The 16,022-nt window shown below is 48.6% G+C and overlaps 1 protein-coding gene across 1 annotated transcript; it reads left to right on the top strand.

Moving 5' to 3' along the window:
• Positions 1-394: 394 nt before the first annotated feature.
• On the top strand, positions 395-14,668 carry DMRT3 (doublesex and mab-3 related transcription factor 3). The gene is made up of 2 exons (XM_072735193.1): positions 395-854; positions 13,371-14,668. The coding sequence occupies exons 1-2, from the start codon at positions 395-397 to the stop codon at positions 14,336-14,338; spliced, it is 1,428 nt and encodes a 475-aa protein (XP_072591294.1). The 3' UTR covers positions 14,339-14,668.
• The last annotated feature ends 1,354 nt before the right edge of the window (positions 14,669-16,022 follow it).

Raw genomic sequence — 16,022 nt, 5'->3', positions numbered from 1 at the left:
CGGGGAGCGCGGTGGGGAGCGGGGAGCGCCAGGAGATCGGGACCCCGGGGGTGGGGTGGGTGGGGTGGGAGGGAGGGAGGGAGGAGGGGTGGGGGAGGGCGGCGGAGGAGGTGCCGGGCCGGCCGGCGCGCGCGGGAGCTGCAGACGCGCTGCTCAGACCTCAACCCGAGCTCTCGCCGGCTCTCCGCAGCGGCCGCAGCGCCCCGGCGGCGGGGGGACGTGCCGGCCGAGGCCGCGGCTGGCGGAGGCGCGACGCGCGTGGGCTCGCCGAGCGGCCGCGGGGCCCGGGACCTGCGGGACCGAGGACCGCGCCGCCCGCGCGCCCCCGGGGCCGGCCTCCCTGCCCCGCCGGCCGGCGCCCTCGCGCCCGCCCGCCCTTCCCGGAGCCCCGGCCATGAACGGCTACGGCTCCCCCTACCTGTACATGGGCGGCCCGGTGTCGCAGCCGCCGCGGGCGCCCCTGCAGCGCACGCCCAAGTGCGCGCGCTGCCGCAACCACGGCGTGCTGTCCTGGCTCAAGGGCCACAAGCGCTACTGCCGCTTCAAGGACTGCACCTGCGAGAAGTGCATCCTCATCATCGAGCGGCAGCGGGTCATGGCCGCGCAGGTGGCGCTGCGCCGGCAGCAGGCCAACGAGAGCCTCGAGAGCCTCATCCCGGACTCGCTGCGCGCCCTGCCGGGACCCCCGCCGCCGGGGGACGCCGCCGCCGCCCCGCCGCCGCCGCAGACCTCGCAGCCGTCGCAGCCGCCGCCGCCGCCGCCCCGGCCCGCCGCGGACCTGGCCGCCGCCGCCGCGCTGCGCTGGGCCTCCGAGCCGCAGCCCGGGGCGTTGCAGGCGCCCCTCGCCAAGCCAGGTAAGAGCCCGCCGGGCGGGCAGGCTCGGGCCTTCGCCGCACGCCGCCGGCCGGTCCGGACCCGAACGGGTGGAAGCCGGGCTCCCCGGGGAAGAAGGGGGGACGCGGTCGCTTCGGCCGTACACGAAGAGGTCGAAGCAGGACCAAGGTAAAACCCACGCGGGCGCACGCCCCACGGCGAGGCCAGGCTTCCCAGGCTGCGAGCATCCAGGGCCTTGCCTTTGGAGGTTGGGACAGGGGACAGGTGGGCGCAGGTAAATGGCCCAGGCCAAGGCTTGGCCGAGTCCGAGCCGGGCGTGCTTCGCGGGCCGGGGACTTCGAGTGACCCAGAAGCCTTTCTAGTAAGGCGCTGTGGCTTCCAGCTTCTTGCGATCTGAAGGAAGCCCCACGTAGCAGCCTCATTGAAAAGGGCCGGAAAGCATCCTGAACCGGTAGCGGTAGTGGACCGGACTCTGGCGCACCGCACCCGGAGCTTGCAGAGCTGCCCACATGGTTTACCACCATTCCTCAGGCCGTCCTCGGTTGTCTCTGTGGTTTAAAGAAAAAACAAATAAAACTTGACCTGTGGCGGCGGAGGACACCTCTGCCCAGCCCTTTCTGATTCTAGGCAGGTGTGGTGGGCCTGTTGCTGCTAAGCGCAGACTTGGAGCAAAGGCGCTCTCACCGCCCCTTCCCTTCCTCCTCTGCTGGGCTGTGTAGAGAGGGTGGGTCTGCCCAGAGTCTTGGAGGTGCTGTATGTACACCCCACCTCCCTGCTTCCATCATCTGCTTTCTCCCCCAGGCCTGCAGACCCAGGTTGAGTCTCTTTCCTCCTGAGGAATCTCTAGCTTGTCATCCTACCCAGCCCAAGTGCTCCTTTGATTTTTGGCTGCTGGAATTCAGTAGATGTGTGTTTGGTGTTTCCCTTGGGCTGGGGCAGATGTACAAAGCAAAAAAAGCCCCATCTGCCCAGGAAGGGGGAGAGGAGCGTTGCTTAAATTTTGGGAAAGGAAGATCCTGGAAGGCCCAGAGCCCTCCTGTAGGTAGAACTGCAATAGAGCTTCTGCCTACACCACTCCTCTCCACCTCCTCCCCCCAAAAAAGACATTAACCCTGGCTTTTGGAAAGATGCTTTCGGGGAGCACTGGACTGCTGTATGGAGCTGGGGAAATGCAGACTCACGAGTGAGTGGACAGGAAGCCTGGATGGCACAGGTCGGCTGTCCTATTGCTCAGTTATGCTCTGCAGGTCTGAAGCTCTGAGAACATCTTATGTGAAGAGTAGGCCTGGGCGTTTTATGGCAGAGGACAGCTTGCTGAACATGGAATTTGTGGCTCTTTAATCCAAAATAGGGTATAAGCATATCTGTGAGTAATGAGCACCTGCCCCCCCCAACATACACACACACCACATGCCCCGTCAATCTTTTGTCCCTCTCATCTCTTTGTACGTGTAGATTTGCCATAGAGAAATGGGAGGCGGGGAGAAAGAAGATTCAAGAAAATTCTTTCTGTTTTCTCCTTTAAGTTAAGATGAGTAACTAGGAGAGTTGTGTCTCAGTTCTAGAAGTTGATCCCTGCCACTAGCTTTCCTTAACCTTTGCATTTCCAGTTTCTCTGTCTTCATTTCCCCAACATCAGAGCAGGAGTCTGCGTAGGCCAAGGGTAGTAGCATTTTGCAGTGGCCATCTGCCCAGCAGCGCCCCAAGGGCATTGGGTTCTGGAGTCTTTGTCCAAGAGGGCATTCTTTCACATTCTGTGCTCTTCAGTCTTCAAACCAGTCTTTGGGATAGCCAAAGTTCAAGGTTTCTAAAGAGTCGCAAAACCCAAACAACCAGGGGAGGAGGGGTAGTGGGAGCCGGAAGGAAGGCGGGGTAGCAGCTGCGGTAGCACGCCTTGGGGGAATAAAAGAGGGAGGCAGATTTCAACTGGACAAACCAGACCTGGTGCGTGCTCTCTGACTCCAAACCAATTATTCAGGGATCGCCTGAGCCTTCCAAATTGAAAAACAAGGGATTGAAAAGGAGACTAGGATTTACCACGAGGAGGGGTCAGAGTGGTGGCTTTGGAGCACTGAGCCCTCAGAGACCAAAAAGCCTAGTTTCCAATTCTTCAGGCTGCATACTATGCATATTCATTTATATAACTTTTGTTCTCTTCTTTCCATTGGTTCAACCCCATAATTCCATTCTTTAAGGGGAAAAAAAAGCCAATCACCAATCCAAAGGTGGGAGGAGGGAGAAAAAGAAGAGATAATTATTTCCCATTAGGAAGGCAAGCTTACAAGGGGATCGGTTCTATGCAATGCTTTATATGGAGAAAGCTTCTTTTGAGTTTAAGTTAGGGAAAACTGTCTAGATGTGAATCCCAGTTACTGTCTGTATTATGCCTTTTGCAGTTGTTTTGGGAGTGTATGTAACATGCCATCCTGGAAAAATAGATCACTATGTTTAGAGAAGTAAAGCTCTGTTTGAATAGTAGGTCCACATGTACCATAAGCTCACAGACCATTAGGAATCTAAATACCTGCTGGCACATTCTAGAGATTTGTCTGTGAGATCTATGTCAAAAATGCCATTGGTTCTTTTTGCAAAGGGCCTCTTTTGTACATAGCTATGGAGACATATGCCTTTTTGTTGTTGGATACAAACACAGGTGCAGAAACTCGGGAGTCCTTTTAACTCTCCAGAAATCCTTGAGAAAAACCACTTGCCCCAGAGAAGGGTATGTTTCTTGGACACTGCTGGAAGAAAAACACCCTGTTAGGGGAGTGACACGTTAACACCAAAATTCAGTTCTGTTGCTGAAAGAAATCTCTAAAAATCTGCTTCAGATTCTTTAAAGGAATGAGGGTGATTTTAACCCAAGAGTGTAGTAAGCTCACTGAGCATCCTTTTCAAGGTGGCGGTGGCCTGAAGGAGAATTTTTCATAGTCTAATGTTATTACCTCTAGTTCTGTATTGTAGCGTTCTTTTTTCCTTCTGGGTGTACATTTCTCTTGCTGTTCGTCTTGATATTCGTCTATGAACGGCCTCATAGTAATAAATTTTGATTGAGCCTGAGATTCTAATTTTAGCTTCTTTGTAGCATTGACTCACTTATTCTCCTAAATTCCCTCTTCATCCTCTTCACCCTCCTGCCTCCCCCCCATGAAAATAGCCTGGGAAGTGTCAGCTTCTTTCAGATCTTACTGTATCTGAGTCAGCAGCTTCAGCCAGCCAAGCCAGACTTTCAGGACGTAAGCTCAAGAGCTGAGGAAAGTTAAGGGTCAGGACCAAGGTGAGAAGCTAAAATTACATTCCTGTGTTCTCATCCCTTCCCCCACGGCCAGCTTTTCGCTCCGGGAGAGTGTCCTGGGTCCCCTAGAGCTGTGCAAGGAAAGACCTGTGCCAATAGATACTTCCTACATTTGTCTACAAAATGAATAGGTACACAAGTTCCTTCAAATGTTCTTAAAGGAAAAAGAAATTAAAAAAAGCACAGCGTATTTGGTTAGGAACAGAAGAAGAGGATCAGATAGGAAAGCAGGAGCTCCCTTCATGAGTGGGTCTCCTGGAAAGGAGCAAACAAGAGACCTATAGGGCAGGGGAGAAGTAAGGTGATTATGGAAAACTCTTTATTTAGTTTTACCTCCTGCTCCGCCCGTCTTAGCAACCTAATGCCGGCTCTGTGCTTTTTTGCTCCAGCTTAATTGGGTCCTGTCCCATCTGCTTCCTAAGTAATTTACTTTTACTTTTATTATTATTATTATTATTATTTATTTAAAGAGACAGATGCACCTGCTAGTACCATGATTGTTATGGGATCACCAGTCCAGGCTGTAATGGGAAATCCTGGTGATGATAGGACAGAAGCAAACGAAAAAGCGGGAAAGACTTCAAAGTCATTCATGAAATGGGGTTACAAATTTTAAAGATGGGATCTGGTTATTTAAGACACCTTGATTTGGGGCAAGGAACCTGACTTTCAGTTGTGCTTGGAAACACAAAACCAACCAAATGCAGAGGAGCAAACCATCCTGAGGTCCTGAAGTCATGGTCTCTTCCAAACCCTGTCTGCAGGCCTGGAGGAGGGGGTGGGACCCAGGGCGCAGCTCAGGTGGTGCAGGCAGAGGGCTTGGGCAGGGTCCGGAGGGGGACAGGGGCAGGCCATCATGGGGGTGGGCAGCGGGGCCCTAGGACAGGCGCACGTGGCCAGCTCGCAGCGGGGCCCTAGGACAGGCGCACGTGGCCAGCTCGTAGGCCCCTGCTTTCTGGGGTGGCCTCGGGTGCTGCAGGCTCCCTCCTGGCTCACTCTGGGGGTTGCACTACAGGGCCCAGGAGCCCGCAGCGCCCCATGCCCTTCCTGCTCCCTCCCTCCTGCCTCCTTGCCTCCGGAGCTTCAGCTTCGGTGTGTTGCCAGATTTAGCACAAAAATGTGCAAATAGCCAAAAACAAAAAAAGGATGTCAAATATTGCATGGTTTGAGCACCTGGGTGGCTCAGTGGTTGAGCATCTGCCTTGGGCTCAGGTTATGATCAGGTCCTGGGACCAGTCCCTTATCGAGGTCCCTGCAGGGAGCCTGCTTCTCCCCCTATGTCTCTGCCTCTCTGTGTCTCTCATGAATAAATAAATTAAATCTTTTAAAAATATAATCCAGGGTGCATACTGCAACTAAAAAGCTTTTCGTTATTCATCTGAAGTTCGAATGTAAATGGGTGTCCTGGCGTCCTATCTGGCTACCCTGGGCCCAGGCAGGCCCCACCCAGCGCCAGTCGCCCCTCAATGTGGGGGTCGTTCTGGGGCATCCACCAGCTTCTCTTTCTTTCTGGGGAGCCCCTGGTGATCCTCTTGTGGTGCCGAGGACAGGGCTGGCAAGAAAAAAGGGTGTTATCCGCTCATGTCTGGCCACCACAGGCCCACTGCCATCCGAGAACGAGCCCCCCACCCCCCCCAACACACTCCTCTGGGTTATAAATCTAGCCGATAGTCGTGCTCTCGACTTACACAACCAACTTTTCTTTTCCCTGATGGATGAACTCCCGGGTTTAAAAGATTACAGTAATCACAGGAGGACAGTGTAAATCGAATCTGATAGCAATAACTTTCGGGGAAGGTCAGGCTCAAGTGAAATGTTACCAAGCAACAGGCATTTTGTTTGCAAAATACAATCAAAGAGCATTGATGAGAAATTCTTTGCTGTGGCCAGTCAGCACTTTCTGCTAACAGCTTTACAGAGAGAAAGTGAGTAAATCTTCATAAATCAACGTCCCTGGAGGACTTGGAGCCCAGTTCTGGAAATGTTGCACTTCTTCCTGACAGAAGAGGATGGAGCTCCTAATCTATTTGCCCGCCTCCCTTTCTCCCCTCTCCCTCTCCATCCCCTCTGCCTCCCCTCTTGTTTTCCTCCTTTCTTTGGCTTTTTAACCTGTTCTGGCTCTTCTGATCTCTGGATTTTCATGTCTAGTCCCGCATGGCCCTAATGGCACAGTGGGCCTGGAAATGAGGGACGCATGGGAGCTCGTGGCAGAGATCAGGGCCCAAGTAGTAGAACAACTGGTCCTCCCAGGTCCATCACCTTGGGATTAGGTCATGTCACTCTCCAGCATCCTACAGGCTAGTGAGTCACCCCCTTGTCTCTGCACCTCAGACTTCTCTAAAGAAACTAAAACGAAAAACCTCGGTGGTTTTTTTTTTCCATTTTATTTTCTAATTAAACAGCTATAAAAAATAAGCACAGTCAACTGAATTAACAATATTACAATACCGTAATTAACAGTATTGTGGAAAACTGAACATTCAGAACGGGTCAGTTCTTTACTGAATCTCTCATCCCTGTTTCTGCTTCCAGTGACCAGGCAGGCTACGTTTTACGGAGCTGGGATTGGTGTTCTGCTCTCACCGCTTATTACTTCTGTTAGTTCAATATGAGTATTTGTTGCAACCATTGTCTCTACGTGCCAATGTTTACAACAGCGTGAACCCTATGAATACACCTTAGCCTGCCCAGCGGCTGGCCCTTGAGGTGATTTGCTGTGTTTTAACGAAAAATATGACCAACCGCACGGATAACGTGGAAAAATTTTGCAGAAGACTAGTTAAACTGCAAGCCTCTCAGTGGCCAAGAGGCAATGTTTTGATCAGCTCTGTGTAATCTTACCTAATAAGTTCTGGGGGCATGGTGAGAGACTTAAGGGTTTCTGTTAAACAGATGAATAGAGAGCTGCATTTCTGTCAGTTCCAAATGAACATGTGGATTTATAGATGATTTTTCTCCTGCTTCTTGAAAAGCGTTCCTGAGTCACTAAAGGGGTCAAAACTCAGTTTTTCAGGATGTACGAAGTCCACCATCGCAAGTTTTATTTTCTTAAGTTCTGCTCTTTCTATAGCAGTGTTCCCCCCAAATATCGATCCCAAGGAACCATCCTGATTCCTTCATATATTATTAATGATTATGTTATGTTATTATATTATGTTAATGATTTTTTAAAAAGCAAAGCGTGACGATTTGTACTCTTCACAGGTCCTCCCCCAACCCTCACCAACCCAGAAAGAAAAAGATTTTCCACTGATACTAATTTCCTGCTGTACTTTAGATTTTCAGCCACTCAGGTTTTGGTTTTGTTGTTGTGGTTGTTTTTTTGTTTTTTTTATGATTCAGCACTTCTAGTGTGAGATAAAGATAACAGAAATGTAAAAACGTGTGTCTCCTGTTAACGTTCTGACTGGCCATTGGTCTCTTCTAGAAGCACCAGGTCCTGCCTGGGCTTTTCCCCTGTCATTGCTTTAAGATTTGGGTGCTGAGAAAACCATTCATCAGGGTACACTCAGAGGTGTGTCCCCCAAAGCTCACGTCAGCATAAGAGGCCATACAATCCACATCCCAAAATGACATGATTTCAAAAGAAAAAAAAAGTCCAGTGACTTATTCTAGGAAATGTTCCTCTCTATGCCAATGTTTTTGTGTTTTTTATTCAAGATAATATTTTTGTAGGTATAATGGGGTAGAATGGAAAAAAAACCCACCACATTTAAGCCTGAAAGAGTCTCCATTTTTGTGTTTATTTCACATGTGTGGTTGGCTTACCAAACTATTTGAAATGAATACCTAGGTCTTTAAAAAAAAAAAAAAATATATATATATATAACTACATTTTCATATTTAAAGTCTTCTAAAGGAGGAAACATTTTGCAAACCATAGTTTTATTTATTTTTAAAGATTTTTTATTTATTCATGAGAGACGCAAAGAGAGAGGCAGAGACATAGGCAGAGGGAGAAGCAGGCTCCCTGTGGGGAGTCCGATGTGAGACTCATCCCAGGACCTGATCATGACCTGAGCTGAAGGCAGATGCTCAACCACTGAGCCACCCAGGCGCTCCACAAACTGTAGTTTTAGATTGGAAGTCACTTTTGTGTGAGTGTTCAGTTTCTTTCCCTAAAGTCTGTAGCAAAAGGGGATTAAAAAAAAGTCTTGTAGCTATCTTAAGGCTTACGTATTTTTTTTGAAGTTGGTAGCATATTATTGATAGAAAAAAATTTCCTTCCTAATTGAATATCTACTTCTTTTACATATTTTGACCCGAGTGAAGGGTTTAGCTCAGGGGTGGCTAGGAGCATGTCTATATCACGAAAAATATGAATTTGAAGAGTGAGTAGTAAGACTTAAAAAATACCTGTCTGTTTAAGCCTTAGAAACAGCAGATTGTATCACTTCCAATGGGTGACTTGGAGTATCAAATGAAATTTTTGTCTTTCTACTTTTTTGACTAGTAGGCATGGCTTCCTGCCCCCAGATGCTAGGGGTAAAAATGTTATCAGTTGGAGTATATTCTTACTGTCTATGTCCTAGGAATTAGGGTGTTAGGTTCGAGGAGAAAGAGGGTCAAGTGTTCGGGGACTATTTCCCTTTTCATTTTGTTGGTTGGCAGTGTCACATTTCTGTATCTAGAAAGGCCTTTGTGTTTTAAACCAACATGAACATTTTATAAAGTTCATTTAGGGGGAAAAAAACCTAGAGATGTAAAGAAACACCCATTATTAAGTTACCCTTTATCACTGAGCTCAAAACCCACCCTCTATAATTACTCGTGAAAGTCTGTATTTATAGAACAATTTACAATACATCCAGTGTAGGTACAGCTGTATATCCAATACTAGATACCATAGTGCCACAAAATTGCAGGGGCTCTGCAGTCTGCCCTTCAGAAATTATGATGGTGAGGAGGGACTCCTGGCACAAGGTGAGAGGCTAGTCTTGCCTTGTCCAGCTTTGCAACCCCAACAGCCTTGGCCGTTGAGAGGGATCTTGCTCACCCACCAGCCTGTAGGAGGACTTTTATGTGGGGCTCAGGTGCACAAAAGCCTTGGGTGTGTCCCACTACCCTGCTTCCTTCAAGGTCTAGGTCTTCCCTTTGAACACGGTATCAGCAGCACTGAGCCCAGTTGGTTGGGATACCCTGACTTTCTACTTTTTAGATTTCATTCCTCTGACACCCTGTTAGGTTGTTTTGTTTTGTTTTGTTTTGTTTTTGTTTTTGTTTTTGTTTTCCCATCTGACCATCGCCTGGACACCCAAGCTAGAGAGGCTGACTGCCCTGAAACCTGAGAAGACAGTGTGGATGAATGGGCACAGCCCAGCCCACCACCACCACTCCCCCTGAGAAGTTACCAGAAGCACGTGCTGCTCTGGGCACGCCACGTAGCAGGGTGGCACAAAAAATCAGAAAGGCAGGGGCCCTTGCAGTCCTGGGGGTTCACAGCTGGTGAGCAAGCTGGCACCCCATAAAGGATTCTGTTGTGGCTTGTTCTGCAGAACAGGAACATAGGCACAAGAGTAGAATTCTGTATTTTCAGGTTTATAGTCTTGTCATCCAGTATCCAGTACTTCAGGATAGTATATCTTTTGCCATTTTTGGGGAAAAAAATACTACATTTTCATAATGGCAGATGTGTCAGATTAACTGGGACATCATTCTCTAGCTCCCTTTGGCTAAACTTCCGTGCTTTGAATCACTTTCTTCTGGAGACTGAAGTGTTCTGTGGAAGAGTGAGTTTGTTGAGAGACCTTAAAACATTTTCCACACATGTGTTCAGTGTTTGCAGCTCATCCGGCATGGGAAAAATTATCTTTTTTTTTTTATTTAAGATTTTTTTTTTTTTAAAGTAAACTCTACCTTTAACGTGGGGCTTGAACTCACTACCTGGAGATCAAGAGTCACAAACTCCCTGGACTGAGCCAGCCACACACCCTGGAAAAAGTTATTTTTTAAAATAGGAAGCCTCTTTTAGGTTCACTCATTAAAAAATAGCTAAGTTTTGAGCTTCCTAGCTGTACTTATATACTTATTTCATAGAAGAACCAGTAGTTTCTCTTGCTTTCAAAAAGAAAAAAAAATCTCACCATCTCTTATATTGCTGTGTACTGTGTGTCATATTTATCTTTTTTTATTGTGGTAAAATATACATAATATAAAATTTACTATTTTAACTTTTTTAAGGGGTACAATGTAGTGACATTGAGTAATATTCACAATGTTGTGCTACCACCACTACTGTCCATTTCCAGAACTTTTTCATCATCTGAATCCCCTGTACCAGTGACAGGATAAGTGCCATTCCGTCCCTCTCCCCCTCCCTCCCAGATCCTGTTAATGATCCTTCTACTCTCAATCTCTGTGAATTTGTCTATTCTAGGTACCTCACGTAAGTGGAATCAGAGTATTTGTCCTCTTGTGACTGACTTATTTCATTTAGCATATTTTTAGAGTTCATCCCTATCATAACCCGGGGTCAGAATTTCATTACATTTTGAGGCTAATATTCCATTGCATGTGTGTATCACATTTTATTTATCCATTTATCCACTGGGGACACTTGGGTTGCTCCCACCTTTTGTCTGTTGCAGATGATGCCACTGTGAACATTTGTGTACACTATGTATCATCCTGGATACAAAGCAAGTTCTTTCTGGCTATGTTTGCTTTTCTCCATCCCCATGCATCTTATCTGCCCAACTAGATACTAAGTCCCACAGATTAGGGGCTAGTCTTACACTTCCTGGTATTTTCCACTTCCTTTTTTCTGTTTCTCTCAGTATCTTGCATATTACAGGCATACAGATACTTGATACTGAAAATAATAGGTAAGGAAAGCTAAAGTTAAATTCAAAAGCCCTGTTTAGAGATACACAGTATTTAAAGCATAATTTTATTTTCTATTTCCCTGGGGAATGTATTTGGCTTGTGTTCCCAAGCCCCATTGAGCAGGGGCCCAAGTCCAATTATGTGTTCACGTCAGTGCTGAGCTAACATACTGTCACTGTCCACTCATTTTCAAGTGTTTCGTGACAGAGTAACTGCCAAGAGGTATGCATGGGGTCATGAGTCAGAATGTACGTAGGTCTAGTTGCTTAGAATGGGAATCTGTAGAAGTTTTTTCTGTGTTGTTTTTCCTTTTTTGGTTTAAGAACAAACACACATTCACTCAGAGGACAGGGCATCTGGGTCCCCTGTCCTAGGGGGTTGCAGGAGGGGAGATGTCAAGTTTCTCTTACCAAAACAGGTCTTGCGCATGTCCCAGAGCTGTTCTAGAAAGCAAAGTTGGCTTGATACGTGCAGGCTGCAGATGATCCCCGCATAGAAACCTTACATTGTGTATTGGAAAAAGCAGTGGCTTATTAATCTGCAAACTTGGGATAAGTGTGAATTTGTATCAGATTTATGGCTCAAAGTTGCACTGATACAGTTTAAACATATTTTAAGACGTATTTGTCTTTGCTTGGCAGGTATTTATTTATTGCTTTGTGGAGAACCAACGTTTTATTTCCCTATTATATTGAAGATAAATCTCACGTTAGAAGAATGTTCATAAACGGGCCTTTGTCTTAAGGCTTTTAAAATAAACAAAAACAAATTGGAGGAGATAGATTTTTGCAGCTGCTCTGATGAAATTTCACCGGCTGGCTTTCTAAATATAATCAGGTGTGCCCACAGAGAAGGTGACAATGAAGCTATTCAGAAAGGGCCGCAGAAAACACAGGCAAAGCGATTGTTTACAACCTGACAACTGGGTCATTAATAATTTTCATCTTTAGATCAGTTACACTGGCTTTGAGTAGAGACAGCCAATGTTTTCAAAAGGATAAAAATCTCCTTGCACAGAGCATGCTAATAAAGAATATGTTCTTTTTATTATAAAAGTCTGTTGGCATTTCCTACTGCAAGCAAACCAGTCTTACCTACTCCTTTCTGCCCCCTTCGCGCTGTAATACTAGCCCTTTGGGGCGGGGGGTAATGTGTTAGGTCAAAATGTGACATTTGCAGCTGGTTTAGTTCACAGCAAATCTCTGCTTTATTTGGGAAGCTTTTCCTTCCTTTTGGTATAATTCAAGAAGGTATCTTTAAATCCTCTCCATGAACCTTACTAATAAAACAATTTGTGAAACGTTTTTACCTCTTGCACCCCCTGGTCCCGGAGTTATGGGCTCATTGTTTCACTGAAGGATCATGCCCCCTACTCAGTTTGACAAATCTCTCCAGCCGTTTCCTTCCTGTCCTGCGACCTGCCCCACCATCCAGAATTCACAGCTGGTTTTGCTTGCCCTCTACTGCAAGCTCCAGGAGACCAAATCTGTCAGTCCCTCGAGTGGCCGTGCAAGAAAGATTTCAATGGATCGAGGCTTCTTTCTGGAAATTATATTGATTAGCTATGGTCCATGGTAACCTGATGAAACATAGGACTAGTTCACGAGGCATATTTAACAGAAAATCTGCCTCTGGGAAATGGATTTGAGATATAAAAATTCCCTTCCACGGATATGTGTGTGTGTGTGTGTGTGTGTGTGTGTGTGTGTGTATATATATATATATATATGGTGCACGACCCATATAGGGTGTCCCTACGTGGGATGATGTCCCTAGTTGACACCAGGCACCTCCTGTGCAGAAAAGGAGCCGGGAGACAAACCTGAGCTCATTTTTCCGGCCTTCCCTGGGCTGTGTCAATCCCTAGACCTACAGAGCGTCTTCATTTAGATCATTACTGCCCTGACAGCCACATCCTTTAGGGTTATAGGTATCCCATCACTGTTCTGTGTTTGAGGCAAGCTGCTCTGTCTGAGAAATTGCTCCAATTTCTAGATCTTTATTTAGTCTTCTTTTTTTTTTTCAGTCCCCATTCTCTAGTGAGGTGGTTAGGATTTCTTTTCTTAAAAAGCTTCCTGAACGGAGGTGTGTGTGTGGGGGGGGGGGGGGGTGGGGGGCGCCTGGCTGGCTCAGCCCTAGAGCCTGCGACTCTTGATCTCAGGGTCCTGAGTTCAAGCCTCACATTGGGTGTAGCCCTTCCTTAAAAAAAAGAAAAAGAAAAAAGAGAAGAAAGGCAGGCTCCCAGCGTGTTGGCACCCACCCAGCTTGCATTCCTCCTTCCAAATGGCCTGGGGGTGGGGTGGGGTGGGGTGGGGGTGGGGTGGGGGCTCAGGCCCCAGCACATCTGTTCCTCTTTCCCCGCACACACACACACACACACCGGGAAGGATTAACCCAGCTGTTGTCCGCTTTCCAGATCTGGCCGAGGACCGGCTGGGGGACGGCGGCGGCTCGGCCGACAACGCGGAGGGCTTCAGCGACAAGGAGGCGGACCAGAGGAGCTCCCCGGACGCGGCCCACAGTAAGGGCTGCTTCGGCCCCGAGAGCCCCGAGGTGGTGTCGGTGGACGAGGGCGGCTTCGCGCTCGCCAAGGGCGGAGGCGCCCCCGGGAGCCGGCCCGGCAGCCCCAAGTGCGCGGCGGAGCAGAGCCACCTGCTGATCGAGGGCCCCTCGGGCACCGTGTCTCTGCCCTTCAGCCTCAAGGCCAACCGGCCGCCGCTGGAAGTGCTGAAGAAGATCTTCCCGGGCCAGAAGCCGGCGGTGCTGGAGCTCATCCTCAAGGGCTGCGGCGGGGACCTGGTGGGCGCCGTGGAGGTGCTGCTGTCCAGCCGCTCGTCGGCGGCGGCGGCCTCCGAGCGGACCGCGGCCGAGCCCGAGGCGCTGGTGCTGCCGCCCAACGGGCACCTCTTCGAACACGGCCTGGGCTCCTACCCGCTCTCGGCCTCCAAGTGGTCCGTGGGCTCGGCCTTCAGGGTCCCGGACACGCTGAGGTTCTCGGCCGACTCGGCCAACGTGGTGCCCAGCCCGCTGGCCGTGCCCCTGCAGCACCCCTTCCCCCAGCCGCCCCGGTACCCGCTGATGCTGCGCAACACCCTGGCCAGGAACCAGTCGAGCCCCTTTCTGCCCAACGACGTGACCCTGTGGAACACCATGACCTTGCAGCAGCAGTACCAGCTGAGGTCCCAGTACGTGGGCCCCTTCCCCGCCAACTCCGGCGTCTTCCGGGGCTCCCCGGTCCTGCCCGCGCGCGCCCCCGAGGACCCCCGCATCCCCCTCCCCGACGACGGCTGTCCCATCGTGGCCAAGCAGCCGCTGTACGCCGAGGAGGACTATGACGAGAGGTCCGACTCCTCAGACTCTCGAATACTCAACACTTCCTCCTAAAGCGCACCTGCTGGGGGGGTGTGACCAGGTGACTTGTTTTTTTTTTCTGTGCATTTGAAACCCCCCCTCCTCCCCCTCCCCGCTGCCCTCCCTCCCCCCGTGCGGGGAGAGAGGCCACCTCCTGTGCATACCCTCTCTCCTCCTGTTTGACAAAGTGACTGTGCTCGATGCTATACCTTAGCAATAAAAACATAACTTATTTAATTTCTTGCACTTCATTGGGAAATGCCAAATAGCTCTGCTCTGTGGCTTTAGTGCTGAATGTGTACTGTTAAAAGAGGGTCTGATGCTAAGCATAGTCTTGGGAAAGCCGGGGCCACCGAAGATTGATGTGGGAGGTGGGGGCCGGGGTGGGGGGGATCTATAAAGCTGAAGGTCAGCTTTTGCTCCTGCCTCAAACTCAACCCGGAATGTCCGAGAAAATAGTATACTTGAATGCGGTTTTTGTAAAAGAGGATGCCTCAGGATTTGTAAAACCCAAATAAAGCAAGTGGTTCGGTTGCAAATGGACTATACACAGGGACCTTATATTCTTATGCTAAAAATCCTTCCTGCGTTTTAGAGAGAGACTGCACTTAAGAATAGAGTGAACCGCTCACATGCTTATTTAAGCTTGGACAGTTTTCGGAGACAAACTCCCATTAAGGATTATTCTTTTCACATGGCTGAATTGAAACATGCATAATGTCAATGTAAAGCCAATCACAGCTGTGAACTGCATGAAATGTATTGTGAAATGAACACAAGATTAAGCTTTGTCAGGTTAATGTAGCATGCTGAGGACTCTAGAAAAAAAAAATAAACTAAGGAGACGATCTTCGTTTATGTCATTTCTACTTGTGGAAAGAGGATCTCTAAAGAGAGAAACTCGATGTCAAGGCTACTCACCAGCGCTTGGATCAGGAATCAAGGTATCAGTTAAATGGGACATTCCGTGAGAGATAGGGATGGCAAAGTTTGGGGGCTGCATTTAGGGAGATGGAGAATTTATTGGCTAAGAACAGGGTTCAATTCAGTCCCTCTGCTCATTCATCTAATTCTCCGGCAGATACTTAGTGCCTATTCTATGTCAGAGAACGCTTTGTGTCTGCTGTTGTCCAAGGCACCTGTCCACGGGTCCAAGACAAGCAGGGATGATAATGGAGAGTCCCATTAAAGAATAAAGTAACAATGCAACAGTTTACAATGTAAGTACTTAGCACCGTACCTGACAGAGAGAAAGCCCTTGATAAATGAGAGCTATTACTGCTATTAATTAAGCTCAGTAGCTTTTGCATTCTTGCTCAGATATTTTAAAAAGGGAGTTTTCAAACAATGCTGTTCAGTGGTGCCCCTGCCAACCACTTCTCTTACTGTGTCCATTCTTCCAAGTGCATGAAAGCAAAGACGACTGCTTAAGTCTGACAATAAACTTAGGAAGGCGGAAGGGAAGTAAATAAGCACATAAATAAAAGCCTCTGCATGACGAGGATGCAGAAAGAGCTCCCAATGCTGGAATAAGCCTGGAAGGAAGAAGGACAAATCCTCTTGGCCTGAGATATTCCCTCCACTGGGGGACGGGCGCTCCTATCAGCTGCCAATCACCCTTGAATGGGTCCCAGGAGGGGGGGGGGGACATTTAAAATTAAAATCTCTTTATTTCTCTAGGGCACTGTGGGAATGAGAATGTTTGATAAGAAAAAGG

Source organism: Vulpes vulpes, chromosome 1 (genome assembly GCF_048418805.1).
Source record: "Vulpes vulpes isolate BD-2025 chromosome 1, VulVul3, whole genome shotgun sequence".
NCBI lineage: Eukaryota > Metazoa > Chordata > Mammalia > Carnivora > Canidae > Vulpes > Vulpes vulpes.
The sequence above is the reverse complement of the archived record's forward strand: the minus strand, read 5'-3'. Positions and strand labels throughout refer to the sequence as shown.